General features: G+C 44.3%; 1 protein-coding gene across 2 annotated transcripts in view; it reads right to left on the bottom strand.

Moving 5' to 3' along the window:
- tln1 (talin 1) overlaps positions 1-27,463 on the bottom strand; it is a 142,169-nt gene that overhangs the window by 18,800 nt on the left and 95,906 nt on the right. For both annotated transcript variants that reach the window (XM_071351904.1, XM_071351905.1), the window contains 16 exons: positions 24,449-24,592; positions 23,879-24,040; positions 23,423-23,563; positions 21,704-21,885; positions 21,135-21,267; positions 18,474-18,575; positions 17,951-18,121; positions 16,637-16,885; positions 16,228-16,347; positions 15,642-15,788; positions 14,993-15,159; positions 12,907-13,090; positions 9,679-9,804; positions 3,445-3,561; positions 2,763-2,948; positions 2,242-2,349 (listed from right to left, as the gene is read on the bottom strand). In XM_071351904.1, the coding sequence (XP_071208005.1) occupies positions 2,242-2,349; positions 2,763-2,948; positions 3,445-3,561; positions 9,679-9,804; positions 12,907-13,090; positions 14,993-15,159; positions 15,642-15,788; positions 16,228-16,347; positions 16,637-16,885; positions 17,951-18,121; positions 18,474-18,575; positions 21,135-21,267; positions 21,704-21,885; positions 23,423-23,563; positions 23,879-24,040; positions 24,449-24,592 (2,439 nt within the window). The remainder of the gene's footprint in view (positions 1-2,241; positions 2,350-2,762; positions 2,949-3,444; positions 3,562-9,678; positions 9,805-12,906; positions 13,091-14,992; positions 15,160-15,641; positions 15,789-16,227; positions 16,348-16,636; positions 16,886-17,950; positions 18,122-18,473; positions 18,576-21,134; positions 21,268-21,703; positions 21,886-23,422; positions 23,564-23,878; positions 24,041-24,448; positions 24,593-27,463) is intronic.

Below are 27,463 nucleotides of genomic sequence, written 5' to 3'. Positions count from 1 at the left end.
TACCATATTAGGATACTACCGCTTCTAGTATTGGGATACTACCGCTTCTAGTATTAAGATACTACCGCTTCTAGTATTAAGATACTACCATATTAGGATACTACCGCTTCTAGTATTGGGATACTGCCGCTTCTAGTATTAGAATACTACCACTTCTATTATTAGGATACTACCACTTCTAGTAGCTCTCATATTATATTACATTTTGTGTGAAATTATGTTGTGGATAAAGTTCGGAACGACACAATTTCATGTGTACAACCTTTAAAGACCCGCATCACTATGCTGAGAGAGTTTCCGTTTGAAAAAATACACATTTTTGTGTTTTTTGAGCTTCCATACTATACAATGAGGATGAGGAAGTGAATCTCTGGTTTCTCAAAAACAAGTGAAACCAAAACATTTTATTTGGGTTGTAAAAAAAAAAGCTAACCTTTTCTTTGAAACCAGCTTGAGAGCCAGGTAAGTGTAGATCTGAGGTAATATAATTTTATTAACAACTTTAGAGCCAGATAAGGAGAGATGTGTGGATCTGATCTGAGGTAATATAATTTTATTAACAACTTTAGAGCCAGATAAGGAGAGATGTGTGGATCTGATCTAGGATCTGCTGAGGACAGTGTTCTCAGGGCGGTGAAAGTATGTCCCCAGAACTGGGTCAATGTAGCTCCACACTCGTGCAGTCAATCACATAGCCTTACTAATACTCACCGGCTACATCATCACAGTCAACAGTGAGACCCAGAACATTCACAGGAAATTGGGGGGGAGGGTGGAGAGGAAATTCATCAGGACCTTTCGGTTACATTTTAATGGACATTCAATTTCACGGTGGAGAAAGTATAAGAAAATACCAGGTGAGAAAATGTGCATGGAAATGGTTCGTAATGTGATATCATCTTTATATCGTTTGATTTTCATGTATATCTATAGTAATGAACAACTTAATCATGGCAGAATTCTATCTTGAGATCTGTGCATGTGACAAAAAAATGTCTGAAATCTCCCATTGACATCAATGCATGATTTATGTGAAAGTCTGAGTAAGTCAACGTCCAAGTAAGAACACAGATCTCAAGTTACGATTTGTCCCTTTTGATTTCTCTTTTTGCAACCAAACAAGCAATTTAACAGCTCCCAAAAATAGTTCCAATATCCCTGCACCCTGAGGAAGTCCCTTGCTGATTAGTTCCTGAGTGGAATCCAAGAGCTCTAGTGGTCACCATGTTAACCGATATCCCTTCCTTCTTAAAGGAGTGAGATTACTATACACCATCTCTATAATAGACATGACTGTGGCTTAACACCTAGCGCTCCCCGCCCACCAATTAGACCCGTCTTAGACAAGGGGTGTTGAGGAGGAAAAAGGACGTTGACATTATATGTGACCTCTGACATTGGGAGTGGGAGCGGGGCTATGGGTTGGTTTTAATGATAGATAAGGCTTTTTATGTCCCATGGCAACAGATATGTCATAAATCACATGGTAAATGAATCTCTCTGTGTGTGTATTTGTGTGTCTCTGTGTGGTGGTGGTTGTGTGTCTTGGCAACACCTCTTGGGACAATATTGACACTTTTTGCTCAGTTATGGGGGCAGAGGGGCAGGTCTAGTATTTTGGGACCTATAGGAATTGCTGTTTGAAACGGTCTCATCCAGAGCCCTCTGGAAGATGTGGGGTGAAGGAACGGAGGGAGGGGGTGTGTGTGGTGGAGGGGGATGTGGGGTGATGGAAGTGAGGGGGTGTGTGGGTTGAAGCGGGATGTGGGGTGAAGGGGGGTGTTGGTCTTGAGATTAACTCCCATGTAAGAATATACCCTCCCTAGTCCCCACAACGCTGACAGCAGTGGTCACCACTAACCCTGACAGCAGTGGTGGTCACCACTAACCCTGGTCTTGGATATCTACTGTGTGTGGAGCCTGTTGTTCCAGCCCAGCACTAACGCACCTGATTCAACTAATCATGATTCAGTGATTCATGTTGTTCCAGCCTGGCACTAACGCACCTGATTCAACTAATCATGATTCAGTGATTCATGTTGTTCCAGCCCAGCACTAACGCACCTGATTCAACTAATCATCACCTTGATTCAGTGATTCATGTTGTTTAGTGCTAGTGGGCTTGAACCAACGCCTACACATCAAACCATACCCTGCAAAAATCAGCACTTTGACAAACAGCGGCCATTTCTTACCGCTTAAATAAAATAATATTTTATTAAGAGATACATGTAATCTTACCACTAGCACATGCTCCAGCAGACCCAGGTAGCCCACGGCACACTCGTTGCCATAGCGCAGGGCACGGCTCTGAACTTCTTTGCTGACCTCTGGGTGGTAGGCGGCTTGCTGTGGAGACCACACAGACACACATTAGTACGGGACATGTATGACTGGTGGACAAATAGATAACATTGGGTTTTTCTTTGCTGTATTCATAAATATTCATTTCGATAATTACAAAAAGGTATTAGAGAGCTCGTCATTCCAGCTAGTATGCTAGCTGCTCCCATAGACGTCCAGTCATTGCGCTAATGCTAGTTATCAATGGCTCCAGAAACTACCTTCAACTTCCTTCAAACAGAGATATTCAAATGGTATCCATGAGTTCATCTGACTCTGGGTAAGTAGAAAAAAATGCCTTAATTGCCAAAATCTTGAAGTATCCCTTTAAGGTTGTCGAGGGCGATAAGCTCCAAGGAGTTAGAGAAGATAAAGGTTATCTGAAGGTTATCTAAGGGTCGTCTTGACCCCTTTCTGACCTTGCACGAGTGCAGCATGTCGGCGATGGCCCTCCTGCTCAGGTTGGCCGTAGCGATTACGTCCTCCTGGCGACACGAGTTCCCAGCAGCCACTGCTTTGGCTGTTGCCTGGGTGATGCCTTTGGTCATGCGTATGAAATCCTCTGGAGTGGACGTCTTGGGGGGAGGATCACCATTGCTGAACACCTGAGAGAGAACAAAACAGTAACTATTTACTTAGCCTGTTGGTAGCTATAATACTTGATTATTTGTTATAATAGGACATTATAAAAAGGCCCATACGTGTATATAGGATTATAATATGTTATATCTTTCTTCAAAATAGTTTTTCAACTTAACAATATAACTTACTGTGATGATAAATACACTATTGTGTATTTGAAGTACAGATAATTTTTGAATACGGTATTACAGCATTGTATGACGTGTGTATGATGAGTGATTATGTTAAATGACTTGTGAGGTGAAGCAGAAGGCACATTTCCATCTCAAACTTGACAAATGTGTATTCTATTATACTATTCTCAAATGAAAGCTAGTTGATTTTGAGTTGAAACTTCTGCTGTCCAGTGACACTTCAAGACAACTGTCCTCTGATGTGACAGCATATAAATAGAATGACAGAACAGTGACTTGAATGGGAATTCTAGTTATTCTATTTCTGTGTGCCAGTGCCACTCACAGCCAGTTCCTGTTTGATGTGTTCAATGGTGGCCTCCAGTCCCCGTGTGCCCTTGGTGGCCTCGTCCTCCACTGCCTTCACTGTCTTCAGGAGTGACGTAACGTTGGTCACCATCACCTGGGGGGACAAGGGGACAGACATACAGTAGACGTGTTATTACTATGTGAAAGAGTTGGGGGACAGATATATTGGGACATTCTCATGGATCAGAGCTATTCTTCCCCTTAAAGTCCAGAGCTCTCAACCACACTGGTGTATTCTCAGGTATGGTAGAGAGAAGGGAACTGGTGTATTCTCAGTCAGGTATGGTAGAGAGAAGGGAACTGGTGTATTCTCAGTCAGGTATGGTAGAGAGAAGGGAACTGGTGTATTCTCAGTCAGGTATGGTAGAGAGAAGGGAACTGGTGTATTCTCAGTCAGGTATGGTAGAGAGAAGGGAACTGGTGTATTCTCAGTCAGGTATGGTAGAGAGAAGGGAACTGGTGTATTCTCAGTCAGGTATGGTAGAGAGAAGGGAACTGGTGTATTCTCAGTCAGGTATGGTAGAGAGAAGGGAACTGGTGTATTCTCAGTCAGGTATGGTAGAGAGAAGGGAACTGGTGTATTCTCAGTCAGGTATGGTAGAGAGAAGGGAACTGGTGTATTCTCAGTCAGGTATGGTAGAGAGAAGGGAACTGGTGTATTCTCAGGTATGGTAGAGAGAAGGGAACTGGTGTATTCTCAGTCAGAGACAGACAGAGACACTGGGAAGAGAGAGAGAGAATGGGAGAGACTGGGACGAGAGAGAGAGAAAATGGGAGAGACTGGGAAGAGAGAGAGAGAGAAAATGGGAGAGACTGGGAAGAGAGAGAGAGAGAAAATGGGAGAGACTGGGAAGAGAGAGAGAGAGAGAGAGAGAGAGAGAGAGAGAGAGAGAGAGAGAGAGAGAGAGAGAGAGAGAGAGAGAGAGAGAGAGAGAGAGAGAGAGAGAGAAAATGGGAGAGACTGGGAAGAGAGAGAGAGAGAAAGAGAGAGAATGGGAGAGGGAAGAGAGAGAGAGAGAAAGAGAGAGAATGGGAGAGACTGGGAAGAGAGAGAGAGAGAGAGAGAGATAAAGAGAGAGAGACAGAGAGAGAGACAGAGAGAGAGACAGAGAGAGAGACAGAGAGAGAGAAAGAGAGATAAAGGGAGAGAGAGAGATAAAGGGAGAGAGACAGAGAGAGATAAAGGGAGAGAGAGAGAGATAAAGGGAGAGAGAGAGAGAGAGATAAAGGGAGAGAGAGAGAGAGAGAGATAAAGGGAGAGAGAGAGAATGGGATGAGAGAGAGAGATAAAGGGAGAGAGAGAGAGAATGGGATGAGAGAGAGAGAGATAAAGGGAGAGACTACTGTGACTTTGGTTCCATTAAAAGCACTGTATAAAACCCATGTATTATTATTATTATGAAGAGAAAATGGAGTGGAGGGACAGGGTAGAGTTCTAAGGTTGCCAGGAAGGCCGGCCACACACACACACTTCTCCCAGCGAGTGGCGATGTACTGCCAAACTGCCCCAGTGTGATAGCCTTGCCCTATGCTCCATTCCGGGTCAGCAGGGGGAGGAGGGGGAGATTAGTGCAGAGTTACACCCTCAGCTGTCAACAGACACTTCAGTCTTGAATCAGATGATTTATGACTGACAGACTTAAAGAAGGGATAAAGTACAGGGTGTGGTTGAGGTCAGTGTTTTGGCTATAAAGTACCTTAGGAAAACTTTACTGACAGCTGTGTGTGTGTGTGTGTGTGTGTGTGTGTGTGTGTGTGTGTGTGTGTGTGTGTGTGTGTGTGTGTGTGTGTGTGTGATACGTGCCCCCCTCCCCCCGAATCATGTAAAGTACTACACTGAACAAAAATATAAATGCAACATGAAAAATGAGACCAACACTTTACATGAGCTGAAATAAAAGATTGCAGAAATTTTCCATATACACAAAAAGCTTATTTCTCTCAGATGTTGTGCACAAATTTGTTTACATCCCTGTTAGTGAGCATTTCTCCTTTGACAAGATAATCCATCCATCTGACAGGTGTGGCATATCAAGAAGCTGATTAAACAGCATGGTCATTACACAGGTGCAACTTGTGCTGGGGACAATAAAAGGCCACTTTAAAATGTGCAGTTTTGTCACAATGCCACAGATGTCATTTCTCTATCATAAGCTGCCTCCAATGTTGTTCTAAAGAATTTGGTGGTGCTGAAGAGTATTGCTGTCTGTATTAAAGCCCTTTTGTGGGGAAAAATGTATTCTGATTGGCTGGGCCTGGCTCCCAAGTGGGTAGACCTATGCCTACCTATGCATCGATGACGTCGGCCCCACAGTGACCGTACGTACATACCCCAACCAGAAGCCATGAATTACAGGCAACATCCGCACTGAGCTAAAGGGTAGAGCTGCCGCTTTCAAGGAGCGGGACTCTAACCCGGAAGCTTATAAGAAATCCCGCTATGCCCTCCGACGAACCATTAAAAAGTCAAAGCATCAATAGAGGACTAAGATTGAATCGTACGACACCGGCTATGATGCTCATCGGATGTGGCAGGGCTTGCAAACTATTACAGACTACAAACGGGAAGCACAGCCGCGAGCTGCCCAGTGACATGAGCCTACCAGATGAGCTAAATTACTTTATGCTCGCTTTGAGGCAAGTAACACTGAAGCATGCATGAGAGCACAGTTGTTCTGGACGACTGTGTGATCAAGCTCTCCGTAGCCGATGTGAGTAAGACCTTTAAACAGGTCAACATTCACAAGGCCGCAGGGCCAGACGGATTACCAGGATGTGTACTCAGAGCATGCGCTGGCAAACTGGCAAGTGTCTTCACTGACGTTTTCAATCTGTCCCTGACTGAGTCTGTATTATCAACATGTTTCAAACAGACCACCATAGTCCCTGTGCCAAAGAACACTAAGGTAACCTGCCTAGATGACTACCGATCCGTAGCACTCACGTCTGTTGCCATGAAGTCCTTTGAAAGGCTGGTCATGGCTCACATCAACACCATTATCCCAGAAACCCTAGACGCACTCCAATTTGCATACCGCCTCAACAGATCCACAGATGATGCAATCTCTATTACACTCCACACTGCCCTTTCCCACCTGGACAAAAGGAACACCTACGTGAGAATGCTATTCATTGACTACAGCTCAGCGTTCAACACCATAGTACCCTCAAAGCTCATCACTAAGCTAAGGACCCTGGGAATAAACACCTCCCTCTGCAACTGGGTCCTGGACTTTGACGGGCCACCCCCAGGTGGTAAGGGTAGGTAACAACACATGCGTCACACTGGTCCTCAATAAGGGGGCCCCTCAGGGGTGCGTGCTCGGTCCCTTCCTGTACTCCCTGTTCACTCATGACTGCCTGGCCAGGCACGAATCCAACACCATCATCAAGTTTTCAGATGACACAACAGTGGTAGGCCTAATCACCAACAACGACGAGACAACCTATAGGGAGCTGGTCAGAGACCTGGTCGTGTGGTGCCAGGACAACAACCTCTCTCTCAACGTGATCAAGACAAAGGAGATGATTGTGTACTTGCAGGTAACCATGTTTGACAGAGGAAAAACAATGATTCCAAGCACCACCCTCCTTTTGAAGCTTCCAGTCTGTTATTCGAACTCAATCAGCATGACAGAGTGATCTCCAGCCTTGTGCTCGTCAACACTCACACCTGTGTTAACGAGAGAATCACTGAAAAAATGCAGTGGAAATGCAGTGGAAATGTTTTTGGGGGATTCAGTTAATTTGCATGGCAAAGAGGGACTTTGCAATTAATTGCAATTCATCTGATCACTCTTCATAACATTCTGGAGTACAGTGATCCCTCGCCACTTCGCGGTTCACTTATCGCGGATTCGCTATTTCGCGGATTTTCATAATGCATTTTTTATTTTTTTTTGGTGCATTGTGCTCTGCATTCTGATTCGCTAAAAACTCACTCCCGCTTCTTGTATCAAAACATGCTACGAATTGTGCTATCATTTTGTCGTCTCGTGCAGTTATGTGTACGTACATAAAACAGCTTGGCAAATTTACATTAAGTTGGCCAGGAAGGAAGGAAGGACTAACGCTTGGTCGCTTAGCAACCATGGTGCGAATGGCCACTGAACTTAAGCGAGTAGCTGAGGAATGGGACCCTTTGACGAGCCGTTCATTACAGTTCTCCAACGTAATCGATGGTGGCATGTCGGTGTACAAGGATCTTTTTGCAAAGAAGAAAAAAGAGCGACAACAGCTGCCTATCACTATGCTCTTCTCCCGAACAAACACACCTGCACCGCGGGCTTCAGAAGAAGAGAACACTGCAGAGCGCAGTCAGGATGCAGCGGCCCAGTCTGAAGAGCAGTGAAACGGCCTACACGTGAGTCACTGTATTTGTATACATGTAATAGTTGCTAATTGTAAAAAAAAAAGAAGTTTTCTATTTCGCGGATTTCACTTATCGCGGGTCATTTTCGGAACGTAACCCCCGCGATAAACGAGGGATTACTGTATATGCAAATTGCCATCATACAAACTGAGGCAGCAGACTTTGTGAAAATGTATATTTGTGTCATTCTCAAAACTTTTGACCACGAGTGCATGTATGTATGTATGTATGTATGTATGTATGTATATACAGGCGCACACACACACACACACACACACACACACACACACACACACACACACACACACACACACACACACACACACACACACACACACACACACACACACACACACACACACACACACACACACACACACACACACACACACACACACTTAGAAATGTCCTTGTTTTTGAAAGAAAAGCAAATTTTTTGTCAATTAAAATAACATCAAGTTTAGTGACATCACAGCCTTAGCAGCAGTCCTCAACTGGCAGCTTCATTAAATAGTACCCGCAAAACACCAGTCTCAACGTCAACAGTGAAGAGGTGACTCCGGGATGCTGGCCTTCTAGCCAGAGTTGCAAAGAAAACGCTATATCTCAGACTGGCCAAAAAAATTAATAAATTAAGATGGACAAAAGAACAGACACTGGACAGAGGACCTCTGCCTGGAAGGCCAGCATCCCGGAGTCGCCTCTTCACTGTTGACGTTGAGACTGGTGTTTTGCGGGTACTATTTAATGAAGCTGCCAGTTGAGGACTTTTGAGGCGTCTGTTTGTCAAACTAGACACTCTAATGTACTTGTCCGCTTGCTCAGTTGTGCACCGGGGACTCCCACTCCTCTTTCTATTCTGGTTAGAGCCAGTTTGCACTGTTCTGTGAAGGGAGTGGTACACAGTCTTGTATCAGATCTTCATTTTCTTGGCATGTTCACGCATGGAATATCCTTGATTTCTCAGAACAAGAATAGACTGACGAGTTTCAGAAGAAAGTTCTTTGTTTCTGGCCATTTTGAGCCTGTAATAGAACCCACAAATGCTGATGCTCCAGATACTCAACTAGTCTAAAGAAGGCCAGTTTTATTGCTTCTTTAATCAGAACAACAGTTTTCAGCTGTGCTAACATAATTGCAAAAGGGTTTTCTAATGATCAATTAGCCTTTTAAAATTATAAACTTGGATTAGCTAACACAATGTGCCATCGGAACACAGGAGTGATGGTTGCTGATAATGGGCCTCTGTACACCTATGTAGATATTCCATTAAAAAAGAAATCTGCCGTTTCCAGCTACAATAGTCATTTACAACATTAACAATGTCTACACTGTATTTGTGATCAATTGGATGTACACAAAATGTGCTTTTCTTTCAAAAACAAGGACATTTCTAAGTGACCCCAAACTTTTGAATGTGTGTGTGTGTGTGTGTGTGTGTGTGTGTGTGTGTGTGTGTGTGTGTGTGTGTGTGTGTTTTGAACAGTAGTGTATATATAAATAAATAAATATAACAGTGCAATTCATTTAAATCGTTTACTGTATATAAGAGGGAGACTGGTGTTAGAGACCCAATACGTGTTAGTGACATCACAGCCTTAGCAGCAGTCCAGAGCTACAGAGAAACTGGGGACTATTACATAAATATATTTGAAAGTATTTTTCCAGTTTTATTGAAAGGGATAGACAGAAATGAAGACGAGTAGGATAGATGGAACATAGTGTGAAGACCGGTACAGGTTGGGATTCGATCCCACGCAGGCAAGGGATGGCATATGTGCCAAGGGCAGCGGCCTTATCCCCTGGATCAACCTCAGGCCCAGAAGAGGACTATTTTACCTTGGCAGAGTTCTTCAGCTGCAGCATGGCAGGGTCGTCGTGAGGCTTGCCTGCAGCGGCCTTGGTAGCGCTGATGAGGTCACTCAGAGCCTTGGCAACGTCTTTGACAGCGTTGATCAGGACCACCTATAGAGGGCCCACCAGAGAAGGAAACAAGTGACTGGAGGTTTACAATGGTAAAACAATGACATCTACTGGCTGGTAACACACACACACACACACACACACACACACACACACACACACACACACACACACACACACACACACACACACACACACACACACACACACACACACACACACACACACACACACACACACACACACACACACACACACACACACACATCCTCGTGAAGAATGATGGAATGACACACACACACACACACACACACACATCCTCGTGAAGAATGATGGAATGGGATGGTAAGAGATTCACAGGTAATAGAGAATCTGACCAAAAACCTCAGTGTCTATTCATACCAATAACAGTGTCTATTCATACCAATAACCGTGTCTATTCATACCAATAACCGTGTCTATTTATACCAATAAGTGTCTATTCATACCAATAACAGTGTATATTCATACCAATAACCCTGTCTATTCATACCAATAACAGTTATGCATACTAATAAGTGTCTATTCATACCAATAACAGTGTCTATTCATACCAATAAGTGTCTATTCATACCAATAAGTGTCTATTCATACCAATAACAGTGTCTAATCATACCAATAACAGTGTCTATTCATACCAATAACAGTGTCTATTCATACCAATAACAGACTTGATGAGACAGCAGATAAAAGCAGTTAGGTTTTGGATGACTATAGTCATAGACTATAGTCATAAAGGTGGGACCACTGGCTCAGTAGAGCCAGTCTTCCTGGATTCCCACTGACATTGTAAATCAGACAAATTCTCCAGACAAAGTAGTAATTACTGGGAATAAGCAGGTTGAACAAAAACAGCCTGTTGTTCAAATTAGCGCATTCACCAATGCATTGTGGGGCATGATTACCAATAGGATGGTTAGGGAGGAGCCAAGCAGAGTGGGGAGCAGCAGCTAGAAGAAAATGGAACACCATTGGACAGATCGGAAAATGGACCAATCAATGAGCCAAATCCAACCCATCAAATATGAGACAATCAAACTCAATCGAATCGAAGCTGTACAAAGTGAGGGTGTCTAGTTAGTCAGAGCCCGGCAGCAAATAAACATTAAAAACGTTAAAAAACGTTTCAAATCAACCGTATGCCGTAAGTATTAGAGATGAGAACACACCCTTGAAAACCATCAGAATGAATAACGACCTCACATATGCCTTTGGTTTTTGTCTGCATAGCCGACCTTGTAAACAGGAAGCTCGTAAATGCTGATGCTCTTGGAAACTTTAATGCACATTGGTGGTTTCTTAAGGCTATTTGTGCTTAAGCATAGAAACCACGTCAGCAATTCAGCCGAGAACCCTTAAATTACATTAGCTGAAGAATGAACGTCCACCACAGTTAAAAAGTCAATACGTCTGTAGCAGGTTTGAGGCATGTGGTGGCTAATGTAGCTACTGAAGGGAGGGGCATGGAGAGTAGCATTATCAACTCAAAACATCTTGCTACACTTGGCTCCTCCTGTAGCTCTCTGAACTCTAGTCATGAAGATCTGCTGTGTCTGCACGCGTTTAATACAGCCCTGAAGATCATGATTGGTTGATTATTTAAATCTTGGCCCGTATCCACAAAGTCTCTCAGTGGTAAGAGTGATCTAGGATCGGTTTTGCCTCATAAAAAATAAGATTATATGGACAGATGGGACCTGATCCTAGATCATAATGAATAAGATTATATGGACAGATTCTAGATCGGCACTCCTACTCTGAGACACTTTGTGGATACAGGCCCAGGTGTGTTTGAAATGGGCTGGAATAAAAGCCTGAACACCCAGTAACTCTCCAGGACCGAAGTTGGACAACAGAATGAACGGACCTCAGTGGGTCACCCAGTGTGTCTTTGTTCATCCTAATCTCAACCACAGACAGATGTCTTTATAGTCTGTGGTAGTGTATACACTATAACTGATGGCTACTCCAAAGAGCACAGACAAAGGACATTTTGAGTCAGTTCATATTCAGACAAAAGGGAAGAGAGTACCCACATTTGTACAGAGATCTGTCCCGTGGGAAGAAAAAAGAGCCTTTTGAAGTGAAGAGAGGAAGAGTGAAGAGAGGAAGGCAAGCACAGAGAGAGAGCACTCGATTAAACACTAGTATAAGAAACATTGCAAGGTCTTACTACTACTACAAAACAACGACTACAATAAACTACTACTACTATAAAAACGACTACTACTACTATAAAAAAACTACTTACTACTACTACAAAACAACTACTGCTACTATAAAATGACTACTTACTACTACTACTACTACAAAACGACTACTACAAAACAACTACTTTCTACTGCTAGTACTACTACTACAAAACAACTACTGCTACTATAAAACGACTACTTACTACTACTACAAAACCACTACTTACTACTACTAGTACTACAAAACAACTACTGCTACTATAAAACGACTACTTACTACTGCTACTATAAAACGACTACTTACTACTACAAAACAGCTACTTACTACTACTACTGCTACTACAAAACAACTACTCACTACTACTACTATAAAACGACTACTTACTACTACTATAAAACAGCTACTTACTACTACAAAACAGCTACTTACTACTACTACTGCTACTACAAAACAACTACTTACTACTACTGCTGCTACAAAACCACTACTTACTACTGCTACTATAAAACGACTACTTACTACTACTACAAAACAACTACTGCTGCTGCTACAAAACCACTACTTACTACTACTGCTACTACAACAACAACAAAACAACTACTTACTACTACTACAAAACGACTACTTACTATAAAACTAGACGATTATTACTACTACTCACATATCTGCTTTGACAAAAGTCGATAGACCCAGATATTGGCTTTTGAAATGAAAAAGTAAAAGTTTCAAAGCAAGAATAGTGTAGGGAAATTCCTTCTTTTGAATCAATTTTTAAACTCCAATGTATGTGAGAGTCTCCTTATTTTAAGTGACACTAACATTAACAAGAGATATTACTGGCACCCTGAATAAAAATGTCAGTGCTTTTTGGATGGGAACAATATGGGACGACCATGCTTCTAACAGTCGTACCTGTGTCTCGGGGTCCTCGGCGCCCAGGCTGGCGGCGCCCAGTTTTACCACGTCGGCCAGTTTGGTGATGGTGATGACAGAGGACTGGGCAGCCTGGGCCAGTCTCTCCTGGCTGGCCCCGGCACCAGAGACCAGCAGCTTGGTGTCCTCCACCAGCGCCTTGGCTGTCTTTAGGATGTGCTCTCTGGGAGGGGCACCATGAGACATATGTATTCACAGTTATTTATGTAATATCAATCACCGTTTAGAGCCGTTTATGTGCAGTGATGTGCATGATAGGTGTGGGACGACACCAGTATCGCCATACTCCTTAGTATCGTGGCAAGGAAACAAAACACGAAGCGGATGGAACTTCTTTAGGAAAACATCCCTAATGTTGGAAACAAACATCATTGTGTTGTCATCCAGAGTCACATGTATTTATTTAACAAGCTATAACACACAAGGTTTTACATACAGCAGGTTTTTAAAGGGACCAAAGACCTGGATCTGCTTCGTGTTAAAAAAAAATATATGGGAAAAAATATTGCGATGCTGGTATCGTCCCGGCCCTAGAGTATAATAGTTAATATTGCGATGCTGGTATCGTCCCGGCCCTAGAATATAATAGTTAATATTGTGATGCTGGTATCGTCCCGGCCCTAGAGTATAATAGTTAATATTGTGATGCTGGTATCGTCCCGGCCCGAGAGTATAATAGTTAATATTGCGATGCTGGTATCTTCCCGGCCATAGAGTATAATAGTTAATATTGCGATGCTGGTATCGTCCCGGCCCTAGAGTATAATAGTTAATATTGCGATGCTGGTATCGTCCCGGCCCTAGAGTATAATAGTTAATATTGCGATGCCGGTATCGTCCCGGCCCTAGAGTATAATAGTTAATATTGCGATGCTGGTATCGTCCCGGCCATAGAGTATAATAGTTAATATTGCGATGCTGGTATCGTCCCGGCCCTAGAGTATAATAGTTAATATTGCGATGCTGGTATCGTCCCGGCCCTAGAGTATAATAGTTAATATTGTGATGCTGGTATCGTCCCGGCCCTAGAGTATAATAGTTAATATTGCGATGCTGGTATCGTCCCGGCCCTAGAGTATAATAGCTAATATTGTGATGCTGGTATCGTCCCGGCCCTAGAGTATAATAGTTAATATTGTGATGCTGGTATCGTCCCGGCCCTAGAGTATAATAGTTAATATTGTGATGCTGGTATCGTCCCGGCCCTAGAGTATAATAGTTAATATTGTGTTCTGGTATCGTCCCGGCCCTAGAGTATAATAGTTAATATTGTGATGCTGGTATCGTCCCGGCCCTAGAGTATAATAGTTAATATTGTGATGCTGGTATCGTCCCGGTCCTAGAGTATAATAGTTAATATTGTGTTCTGGTATCGTCCCGGCCCTAGAGTATAATAGTCAATATTGTGTTCTGGTATCGTCCCGGCCCTAGAGTATAATAGTCAATATTGTGTTCTGGTAACGTCCCGGCCCTAGAGTATAATAGTTAATATTGTGTTCTGGTATCGTCCCGGCCCTAGAGTATAATAGTCAATATTGTGTTCTGGTATCGTCCCGGCCCTAGAGTATAATAGTTAATATTGTGTTCTGGTATCGTCCCGGCCCTAGAGTATAATAGTTAATATTGTGTTCTGGTATCGTCCCGGCCCTAGAGTATAATAGTTAATATTGTGATGCTGGTATCGTCCCGGCCCTAGAGTATAATAGTTAATATTGTGATGCTGGTATCGTCCCGGTCCTAGAGTATAATAGTATAATAGACTACCATAGTTAATAACCCCAGCATCAAATATTACACCAGACTACCATAGTTAATAACCCCAGCATCAAATATTACACCAGACTACCATAGTTAATAACCCCAGCATCAAATATTACACCAGGCTACCATAGTTAATAACCCCAGCATCAAATATTACACCAGACTACCATAGTTAATAACCCCAGCATCAAATATTACACCAGACTACCATAGTTAATAACCCCAGCATCAAATATTACACCAGGCTACCATAGTTAATAACCCCAGCATCAAATATTACACCAGACTACTGGATATACAGTACCTGTGGTCGGCGAAGGTTTCAGAGTTCTCACGGTTGAGCGTGCCGGCGGTGGCGAACATGATGGTGGTGTCCAGGTCGGCGATGATGCCCGACACGGTACTGGCCGCTGTGATGCAGGCCTGGGTGCCACGGTTACCAGCCTGAAGGGCCGCCAGCACATGAGACACCTGACGGAGAGAAGAGATGTTATGAATATGGTGACATCGTATGGCTGCATCAACCAAGGTTTAATGTCTGCAACTCTGACATGCTCCAACTGTGATTTATTAAGATCCAGACCAAACAGACAACATTTCAATCGCAATCGGAGTATTGTCAATCCCCGGGAAACCAGTGTATTTCAAAATTTGTCCTGGCAAGGTCACAATGTAGCGTTGTTGAAGGCATCACCAGTCAAAACAGACAGATACCCAGGCTTCCTTTGGGTTGTCAGGGGCTACAACGGTCTCTCCTATGTTAACTCAAATTCACATTCAAATAACTTTATTGTTCCTGTGAGGGAAATTCTTATCTGGAGGGGTTTATAAAACATGAAACACAGTAGGCTTAAATAACAAACAGAGGACAGTACAAATATAAAATGTTCTTAAAAAACAGGGGCTAGCTACATGTAGGTAGGAAGAAATACAGATAGGTCATTATGGCTCACCTTCTCGGAGACCTTGCGTGCGCTGTCGATCAGCTCCTTCTTGGTGAATGAGTCGTTGGGACTACACTGCAGAGCTCCGGCCTTAGTCACCAGCCCAGTACAGTTGAAGCCGAGCTCCCCAACCTGCTTCTTGATGTGGGAACCAATCTGGACAAGGACAGAGGAGTTGGGACTCTTCAGAAAGCTCTTTGTCAGTGCAGTATCATTCAGTAATGTACTTTTGAAAAAAAAAAAAAAAAAAAAAGGTCATTAAGCAGAACCTCTTATCCAACTGTCAGTCAGCGCATTTTCAACAAAGGCAGGCGAGACAACCACATATCACTGTCACTACAAGTAAAACACTTTCCTCCATAAAACAGCCATCAGTGAAACCAGTGCTGTTGTAGAACTACATATAGAATCTCTATGATATTGAATCTCCTCTGTAGTATTTCTGTTTCCCCAACCCAAGGACTGGGAGAATTATCATGCTAATAAAACTGCATTTTTTCACTGCATTATCACACTGGCATTGAGAATATGTATTCATTTCTACTTAGTCAAACATATCAGTCACATTAATATAATACATATTGTCATCAGATACCTCGTCGTTCTCTGCAGTGATGGCAGCGTATTTGGCCTCGGTGGCTAGCTCTCCAAACTCATTAGTAAGCTCGCTGGCCAGACCTCCCAAGTCATCTGGGTTGGTGTTGGACTTAGTCACCTGAAAACAAGACACAGCCTTTTATTTAATCATCTTTCATTATATTTTTTTCCTGAGGGAAGAAAATGTCCTGTATGGAAAACAAGATTTCTCTACCAGACATATAACCATTACACAACTATCATGCCACAGGAAGTGGATGTCATTCCACAGGAAGTGTATGTCATTCATGGTTTGATGATGACATCCAACTACTACAATCCCCGCAGTTCTACACACAAACTTACTACCCCCCCACAACCACTCACCCACATACAAACTCACAACCCCCCCCTCCACCCTTCCTCACCATCTCCTGCACGGTGACGGCGATGGCTTTGGCAGTCTTCACCATGGTCGTCTGGTAATCCACAAAGGAGCCATCGGGCTCGCCGGCTGGGCTCTCCTCCATCTTGTTGATGGCGGCGGTGATGGAGTCCACCATGCCGCCCAGGGCGCCCGCAGCGCTGGCTGTCTCCGACAGGGTGGCGCCCAAGTCGTCTACCGCCTCCTTCATCATCTGGACGGACTCCTCCAGAGCCTCCTGGGTGTGGGCCGCCTGGACAGACAGACAGAGACACAGAGACAGACAAGATCAGTGGAATGTCGTACACATCAAACCATAGCTGGGCCGCTGGTAGATACATTTCTATTGAGTGTTACCATGTCGTGTTTTCGACTAAGTGCCACTTACATTAGGAATAGACCTAGACAGTACCTCGCTATGTCAAGGCATTAAAATCCATAATACTGCCATTAACACTGATGATATGGATGCTGCCCTGCTGTCCCTGGTTAGACCGGAGTTAAATGTATATGTTATATGTCCTTTAGAAGACGCTTTTATCCAAAGCGACTCACAGTCATGCGTGCATACATGTTTTTTTTTTTTTACGTACGGGTGGTCCCAGGAATCGAACCCACTATCCTGCTGTTGAAAGCGCCATGCTCTACCAACTGAGCTACAGAGGACCACATAACACATAATGTCAAATACTTTCAAATACATTAAAGCTGGAATAGATGATTTTTCCATGAGTGTCATAAAGCAGACCTTGGGGTTTCCTCCGGCCTCCTTGGCCGTGTAGAGCATCTGCAGGGCTGACACGTACAGTACAGTATAGTATAGCATATAGTATAGTATAGTACAGTATAGTGAGAAAGCAGACCTTGGGGTTTCCTCCGGCCTCCTTGGCCGTGTAGAGCATCTGCAGGGCTGACACGTACAGTACAGTATAGTATAGCATATAGTATAGTATAGTACAGTATAGTGAGAAAGCAGACCTTGGGGTTTCCTCCGGCCTCCTTGGCCGTGTAGAGCATCTGCAGGGCTGACACGTACAGTACAGTATAGTATAGCATATAGTATAGTACAGTATAGTGAGAAAGCAGACCTTGGGGTTTCCTCCGGCCTCCTTGGCCGTGTAGAGCATCTGCAGGGCTGACACGTACAGTACAGTATAGTATAGCATATAGTATAGTATAGTACAGTATAGTGAGAAAGCAGACCTTGGGGTTTCCTCCGGCCTCCTTGGCCGTGTAGAGCATCTGCAGGGCTGACACGTACAGTACAGTATAGTATAGCATATAGTATAGTATAGTACAGTATAGTGAGAAAGCAGACCTTGGGGTTTCCTCCGGCCTCCTTGGCCGTGTAGAGCATCTGCAGGGCTGACTCGGTCAGCGTCTTGGTCTGGTCCAACACCGCCATCTGCTGTTGGCTGCTCTGAATCTTACTGGCCGTCCCGATGGCTGCCATGATGAGAGGCTCGAAGTAGCTCACCATCTGAGACACCTGAAGAGGAGGAAGAGAGAGAGAGAAACGAAGAGCGTGAGGAATCAGACAGGGAGGGTCTACTTTGAAGAGCTGGACAAGGACCAATTGTTGTTGAGAAATTTTCTATTTTATCACATTGCTGTATGTTTTTGTCAAACTCCAGCCAGCTGCACCGAGTCTTTGAACCAAAGTAAAGTAGATACAAATTCACTAGATATGATATAAATACAACCTTTGAAGGCTTTTTATGATAGAAAAAAAGCTTAGCACGTTGGGATACTAAATATGTAATTTCCTTTATTAGACTGTAAGGTATAAAGCCAGACAGATGTGGATAATGTAAATAGGCCAAGAGGATGGGATCTCTTACCTTGTGTCCCAGATGGGAGGCCTCAGAGCGGGCTGCGATGGCCACCGGCTCTATCAGATTGCTGATCTCCTGGACCGAAGCTGCCAGCTGCTCATGCAGAGCCTGAAACACACACACACACAACATGGTAGAAGCAAATACACAAACACATAGATGTACTGGAAAAAGCTACAAATGGTATAGTATATTATAAAATCGGGTGGTCCGAGCCCTGAACGCTGATTGCCGTGGTATATCAGACTGTATACCACACCTCCTCGGGCCGTATTACTTAATGGTATAGTATGGAATAGTATAGTATAGTACAGTATGACATAGTATGGTTTAGTGTAGTATGGTATAGTATGACATAGTATGGTATAGTATGGCGCGGTACAGTATAGTACGGTATAGTATAGTACAGTATGGTATAGTAACGTATGGTATAGCATAGTATAGTATGGGATAGTATGGTATAGTATGGGATAGTGTTGTGTGGTATGTCATGGTATAGTAAGTTATAGTAAGGTATAGTATAGTATGGTATAGTATGGAATGGTACAGTATAGTCATGCACACATCTACAGTGTCTTTGGAAAATATTCAAAGCCCTCAACCTTTCCCACATTTTGTTAGGTTACAGCCTTATTCTATCATCAATCCCATCAATCTACACACAATAACCCATCATGACAAAGCAAAGACAGGTTAATTGTTTTAAGCAAATTTCTAAAAAAAAATACGACATTAAATATGACATTTACATAAGTATTCAGACCCTTTACTCAGTACTTTGTTGAAGCACCTTTGGCAGCGATTTCAGCCTTGAGTCTTCTTGGGTATGACGCTACAAGCTTGGCACACCTGTATTTGGGGAGTTTCTCCCATTTCTTCTCTGCAGATCCTCTCAAGCTCTGTCAGGTTGGATGGGGAGCGTTGCTGCACAGCTATTGTCCGTTCTCTCCAGAGATGTTTGATCGGGTTCAAGTACAGGCTCTGGCTGGGCCACTCAAGGACATTCCGTGACTTGTCCCGAAGCCACTCTTGCGCTGTCTTGGCTGTGTGCTTAGGGTCGTTGTCCTGTTGGAAGGTGAACCTTTGCCCCGGTCTGAGGTCTTGAGCACTCTGGAGCAGGTTTTCATCAAGGATCTCTCTGTACATTGCTCCGTTCATCTTTGCCTCGATCCTGACTAGTCTCCCAGTCCCTGCCGCTGAAAAACATCCCCACAGCATGAAGCTGCCACCACCATGCTTCACAGTAGGGATGATGCCAGGTTTCCTCCAGACGTGACGCTTAGCATTCAGGCCAAAGAGTTCAAGCTTGGTTTCATCAGACCAGAGAATCTTTTCTCATGATCAGAGTCCTTTAGGTGCCTTTTGGCAAACTCCAAGCTGGCTGTCATGTGCCTTTTACCAAGGAGTGGTTTCCGTCTGGCCACTCTACCATAAAGGCCTGATTGGTGGAGTGCTGCAGAGATGGGAGAACCTTCCAGAAGAACAACCATCTCCACAGAGGAACTCTGGAGCTCTGTCAGAGTGACCATCGGGTTCTTGGTCACATCCCTGATCAAGGCCCTTCTCCCCCGATTGCTCAGTTTGGCCAGGCAGCCAGCTCTAGGAAGAGTCTTGGTGGTTCCAAACTTCTTCCATTGAAGAACGAGGGAGGCCACTGTGTTCTTGGGGACCTTCAATGCTGCAGAAATGTTTTGGTACCCTTCCCCAGATCTGTGCCTCGACACAATCCTGTCTAGGAGCTCTACAGGCAATTCCTTCGACCTCGTGGCTTGGTTTTTGCTCTGACATGCGCTGTCAACTATGGGACCTTATGTAGACAAGTGTGTGCCTTTCTAAATCATGTCCAATCAATTGAATTTACCACAAGTGGACGCCAATTAAGTTGTAGAAACATCTCAAGGACGATCAATGGAAACAGGATGCACCTGAGCTCAACTTCGTGTCTCATCGCAGAGTCTGAATACTTACAGTACCAGCCAAAAGTTTAGACACACCTACTCACTCAAGGGTTTTTCTTTATTTGTACTATTTTCTACATTGTAGAATAATAGTGAAGACATCAAAACTATGAAATAACACATATGGAATCATGTAGTAACCAAAAAAGTGTTGAACAAACCTAAATATATTGCTTATTTGAGATTCTTCAAAGTAGCCACCTTTTGCCTTGATGACAGCTTGCAGAAAATTGTAAAAGTAAAGAAAAACCCTTGAATGAGTAGGTGTGTCCAAACTTTTGACTGGTTCTGTACGTAAATAAGCTGTTTTTTTATGTTTAAAACATTTGCAAAAATTTCTAAAAACCTGTCTTTATGGGATATTGTGTGTAGATTGCTGAGTATTTTTATATCAATTTTTGAATAAGGCTGTAACGTAACAAAATGTGGAAAAAGTCAAGGGGTCTGAATACTTTCCGAAGGCACTGTAAATGAGCTTGGTGACACACACACACACACACACACACACACACACACACACACACACACACACACACACACACACACACACACACACACACACACACACACACACACACACACACACACACACACACACACACACACACACACACACACACACACACACACCTCTACAGGAAACATTACACTGACAGCCAGCGAGCCAGACAGAGGAACAGCCAGACAAGACCCAGACAGAAACACACACCTCCTGGGAGATGTCCTCTCTTGGGGTGAGCTGCTGGCTGATGGCTGCCAGGGAGGCCTGGTCCACCTCCCGAATACAGTTGTTCAGCACCTCGATGGCCTCGTCACACTCCCTCTGACCTGGGGCTTTGTCTCTGTACACACGCATAGACACACACAGTACTTGAGAAATGGTTTTGGAGAAGCCAAAATGACAAGACTTCCTAAAGATTTGTGTTTTTTAACCTTGATACCTTGGAATAAAGATACTTTATTTCTCTCTCACAGAGATATGTCTCAATGGCTCCATGAATATTCCTAACAATTAAACACCAACCCAGTGAGTAGCTTTACGCCAGTAACCTGGGAATTTTACAAACATGTACGTAATTTCGCTGTTGTGGCAACTGACCATGTTAACTGTTACCTCATGTTGACAGTATTTATCTCTGCTGTGGTAACTGAACATGTTAACTGTTACCTCATGTTGACAGTATTTATCTCTGCTGTGGTAACTGACCATGTTGACTGTTACCTCATGTTGACACAGTATTTATCTCTGCTGTGGTAACTGAACATGTTAACTGTTACCTCATGTTGGTGATAAGTTTCTTGATGGAGTCGGAAACAGTTCTGGAGTGTCCGGCCAGCACTGACCACTTGGGGGGGTCTTTGGGGTTGACGGCCAGGGAGCGAGCGGTCTGGATCAGACCTGTGGAGCTCTCCAGCATGGTCTTAGCTGCAGCCACGATGGGCTCCATCGCTGCCAGGCCCTGGGGGTTGGAACAAGAGACAACATTCTGGTTGACTGTGTAATATCTGATGTTCCCGTCTCCGTTGTCTCTCCATCCAAAAAAGTGGACAAGGTAGTATCTCATGTCATCAGTATTAAAATCTATTAACATTAGACATTGATGGCAGGTTCATAATGTTGGCTCGGCGTTGAAGTGTAACCACAGAGACAGTAGGGAAGAGACAGCGTAACCACAGAGACAGTAGGGAAGAGACAGCGTAACCACAGAGACAGTAGGGAAGAGACAGCGTAACCACAGAGACAGTAGGGAAGAGACAGCGTAACCACAGAGACAGTAGGGAAGAGACAGCGTAACCACAGAGACAGTAGGGAAGAGACAGCGTAACCACAGAGACAGTAGGGAAGGGACAGCGTAACCACAGAGACAGTAGGGAAGAGACAGCGTAACCACAGAGACAGTAGGGAAGAGACAGCGTAACCACAGAGACAGTAGGGAAGAGACAGCGTAACCACAGAGACAGTAGGGAAGAGACAGCGTAACCACAGAGACAGTAGGGAAGAGACAGCGTAACCACAGAGACAGTAGGGAAGGGACAGCGTAACCACAGAGACAGTAGGGAAGAGACAGCGTAACCACAGAGACAGTAGGGAAGAGACAGCGTAACCACAGAGACAGTAGGGAAGAGACAGCGTAACCACAGAGACAGTAGGGAAGGGACAGCGTAACCACAGAGACAGTAGGGAAGAGACAGCATAACCACAGAGACAGTAGGGAAGAGACAGCGTAACCACAGAGACAGTAGGGAAGGGACAGCGTAACCACAGAGACAGTAGGGAAGAGACAGCGTAACCACAGAGACAGTAGGGAAGAGACAGCGTAACCACAGAGACAGTAGGGAAGGGACAGCGTAACCACAGAGACAGTAGGGAAGAGACAGCGTAACCACAGAGACAGTAGGGAAGAGACAGCGTAACCACAGAGACAGTAGGGAAGAGACAGCGTAACCACAGAGACAGTAGGGAAGAGACAGCGTAACCACAGAGACAGTAGGGAAGGGACAGCGTAACCACAGAGACAGTAGGGAAGGGACAGCGTAACCACAGAGACAGTAGGGAAGGGACAGCGTAACCACAGAGACAGTAGGGAAGGGACAGCGTAACCACAGAGACAGTAGGGAAGGGACAGCGTAACCACAGAAACAGTAGGGAAGGGACAGCGTAACCACAGAGACAGTAGGGAAGAGACAGCGTAACCACAGAGACAGTAGGGAAGAGACAGCGTAACCACAGAGACAGTAGGGAAGGGACAGCGTAACCACAGAGACAGTAGGGAAGGGACAGCGTAACCACAGAGACAGTAGGGAAGAGACAGCGTAACCACAGAGACAGCGTAACCACAGAGACAGTAGGGAAGAGACAGCGTAACCACAGAGACAGTAGGGAAGGTACAGCGTAACCACAGAGACAGTAGGGAAGGGACAGCGTAACCACAGAGACAGTAGGGAAGGGACAGCGTAACCACAGAGACAGTAGGGAAGGCCAGTGAACTGTAGTACCTCAGCGCTGATCTGAGCGGGCACGCTGGCGAATTCTGGGTTGGAGGCGAAGGCGGTGAGGTTATCCACAGCTTCGATCAGGGGCCCTGTGGCGACCCTACACTTCTCTCTGTTCTGCTGGTTAAACGCTCCATCCAGAGCCTACAGACACAACGCACAAACAGGGTTACATTCATTAGTGATGGAATGACATTCTAAATCAGCAGTAAAAAAATATATATATATATATATATAAACATTTGCTCCAAGGTGGATTTAACTGCACTGTCAGAAAGATATTTCAGAAGTGTATTTCTCATTGCATGGGTTGTTGTTAGATAATTGCCAATAAACTTGGGGCATGGAGTCACCCTGCAAGTGTCTGTCACATTAACGATGTACCTTGCTGCAGCCCTAACCTGTACATTGAATGGCACATAGTACATATGAATTCAGAAAGTAGTTACTATTACTCACTTTGATGGACTTGACCAGATTGGCTGTGCTGTTGGCCACCTCCTTAGCAGACTGGACAAACTGTCGCTTGGCAACAGGGTTGGCTGTTTTGGAGGAGGCCAGGCGACAGGCGTTGCACAGCGCTGACGTGTGCTTGGCGACGATGGTGGCGGCAGAGAGGACCTTGGGAAACAAGAGGAGGTGTCTGAAGTAGGCAGCTAAAAGACGGAAAACACGGCTTCCGTTCAGAAACATTGATCCTCTTTATTCACCTTGATTCTGTATACAGCGGACAGAAAATGGTACGCAGAGCAAGTTTCGGTTGGTTAGATGTATGGTCTGTGTGGTATGACGTGTGAGTGAGGGAGTCAATGAGGTTGTCAGTGAGTGTATGAGAGTTTGCAGGTGTGTGTGTTTATTTGTGTGTGCATGCGTGTGTTTATCCATGTACCTTGAGTAAGCAGGTGAGTGTATGAATGCATGAGTGTTCATTCATACGATCATATGTGTGTGTGTGTGTGTGTGTGTGTGTGTGTGTGTGTGTGTGTGTGTGTGTGTGTGTGTGTGTGTGTGTGTTTGTGTGTGTTCTACCTGGGACTGAGTGCAGGCCGGGTCCACCAGGTTCTGGCATGCCATCTGGATGGACTGGTTGGCACGGGCAAACTGGCCAGGGTCCACCAACCCCTTCTGGCCCGCGTGGCTTTTAGGGTCTGACACTCCAACCAGGTAGGCTCCCTGTAACATTTTTCAGACAAATTAATGTTGTATGGATGGTTTGGATTAACTAAACAAGATAAACGAAACAAGACAGGAGTTAGAGCAAATATGGAAACATTGTAGATAAAATAAACTACAGCTAAAAATCTACGATGATGGCTGCTTTTATTAGATGATCGCTAACGTAGCAGCTCTGTTTATGACAACGTTAACATCTGCAGAGCTACACGTGTTATTATTGATCGACAACGTTAACATCTGCAGAGCTACATGTTATTGTTGATCGACAACGTTAACATCTGCAGAGCTACATGTTATTGTTGATCGACAACGTTAACATCTGCAGAGCTACATGTTATTGTTGATCGACAACGTTAACATCTGCAGAGCTACATGTTATTATTGATCGACAACGTTAACATCTGCAGAGCTACACGTGTTATTATTGATCGACAACGTTAACATCTGCAGAGCTACATGTTATTATTGATCGACAACGTTAACATCTGCAGAGCTACATGTTATTATTGATCGACAACGTTAACATCTGCAGAGCTACGTGTTATTATTGATCGACAACGTTAACATCTGCAGAGCTACGTGTTATTATTGATCGACAACGTTAACATCTGCAGAGCTACATGTTATTATTGATCGACAACGTTAACATCTGCAGAGCTACGTGTTATTATTGATCGACAACGTTAACATCTGCAGAGCTACGTGTTATTATTGATCGACAACGTTAACATCTGCAGAGCTACGTGTTATTATTGATCGACAACGTTAACATCTGCAGAGCTACACGTGGGTAGAGCCACCGTTAACATCTGCAGCGCTACACGTGGGTAGAGCCACCGTTAACATCTGCAGCGCTACACGTGGGTAGAGCCACCGTTAACATCTGCAGCGCTACACGTGGGTAGAGCCACCGGTAACATCTGCAGCGCTACACGTGGGTAGAGCCACCGGTAACATCTGCAGCGCTACACGTGGGTAGAGCCACCGTTAACATCTGCAGCGCTACACGTGGGTAGAGCCACCGGTAACATCTGCAGCGCTACACGTGGGTAGAGCCACCGGTAACATCTGCAGCGCTACACGTGGGTAGAGCCACCGTTAACATCTGCAGCGCTACACGTGGGTAGAGCCACCGGTAACATCTGCAGCGCTACACGTGGGTAGAGCCACCGGTAACATCTGCAGCGCTACACGTGCGTAGAGCCACCGGTAACATCTGCAGCGCTACACGTGGGTAGAGCCACCGCAGTGAGTTTATCAAACGGTGTTCCAACAAAACATGTTACATGTCTATTGACAAAGGTTTTCCAAGATCTTGCACATCTCTCACGTTATGCTCGTCTTCTCACTCTTTGCCATGGCAACATGCATTCACACACAGAAACAGAAACAAACATTCAGACACAGATGCACTCAAAACACACACACACACACACACACACACAGTCAACTCTTCAATGGGCAGTAGCGCAGAGCCATTGTGAATGTGAGAGCATAATGTACTGTAATGTACTGAACTGTAATGAACTGTAATGAACTGTAATGTACTGAACTGTAATGTAATGAACTGTAATGTAATGAACTGTAATGACCTGTACTGTACTGTAATGCACTGAACTGTAATGAACTGTAATGACCTGTAATGAACTGAACTGTAATGAACTGTAATGTACTGAACTGTAATGAACTAATGAACTGTAATGTACTGATGAACTGTAATGAACTAATGAACTGTAATGAACTAATGAACTGTAATGAACTAATGAACTGTAATGAACTGTAAGGTACTGTAATGTAATGAACTGTAATGTACTGAACTGTGCTGAACTGTAATGAGCTGTAATCAACTGTACTGTAATGAAATGTACTGTAATGAACTGTAATGTACTGTGATGTACTGTGATGTACTGAACTGTAATGTTCTGAACTGTAATGTACTGAACTGTAATGTACTGTGATGTACTGAACTGTAATGTACTGAACTGTAATGTACTGTAATGTACTGTGATGTACTGAACTGTAATGTACTGTGATGTACTGAACTGTAATGTACTGTACTGTACTATAATGAGCAGATGGAGCATTCAGAGAGACACATACTGACAGACCCACATGACCAGGCCTTACTCACAGTCATTAGGCGCCTGTGTGTGTGTGTGTGTGTGTGTGTGTGTGTGTGTGTGTGTGTGTGTGTGTGTGTGTGTGTGTGTGTGTGTGTGCGCGCGCGCACGGGCGCATGCGAGCGAGCATGTGCGGGCGTTTGTTTGTGTGGTTATATGAGAGTATGCATGTGTGCCCTACTGTGTAAAATGTACCCAGGTGAATTGAGAGAGGAACTGACTGTTGAAAGTGACTACCACTCCTTCCCTCCATTTGAGAGAGGAACTGACTGTTGAAAGTGACTACCACTCCTTCCCTCCATTTGAGAGAGGAACTGACTGTTGAAAGTGACTACCACTCCTTCCCTCCATTTGAGAGAGGAACTGACTGTTGAAAGTGACTACCACTCCTTCCCTCCATTTGAGAGAGGAACTGACTGTTGAAAGTGACTACCACTCCTTCCCTCCATTTGAGATGCACTCCCAGGTCCAGATGTTCCTAAGCTAGCATCGAATTGCCTCATTGGCTGAGAGAATAATTAGGCCGATGTATTAGAGCGTGGGACCATCCAACTATGCAATGCAATGCATCCCTGTGGGCGTTAGGCTGCTAGCTTGCGTCCCAAATAGCACTCTATTCTCCATGTAGTACACAACTTTGGACCAGGACCCATAGGGTACAGTGGGGCAAAAAAGTATTTAGTCAGCCACCAATTGTGCAAGTTCTCCCACTTAAAAAGATGAGAGAGGCCTGTAATTTTCATCATAG

This window comes from Salvelinus alpinus, chromosome 18 (assembly GCF_045679555.1).
Source record: "Salvelinus alpinus chromosome 18, SLU_Salpinus.1, whole genome shotgun sequence".
Lineage (NCBI taxonomy): Eukaryota > Metazoa > Chordata > Actinopteri > Salmoniformes > Salmonidae > Salvelinus > Salvelinus alpinus.
This window is presented reverse-complemented; position numbering and strand designations above follow the sequence as displayed.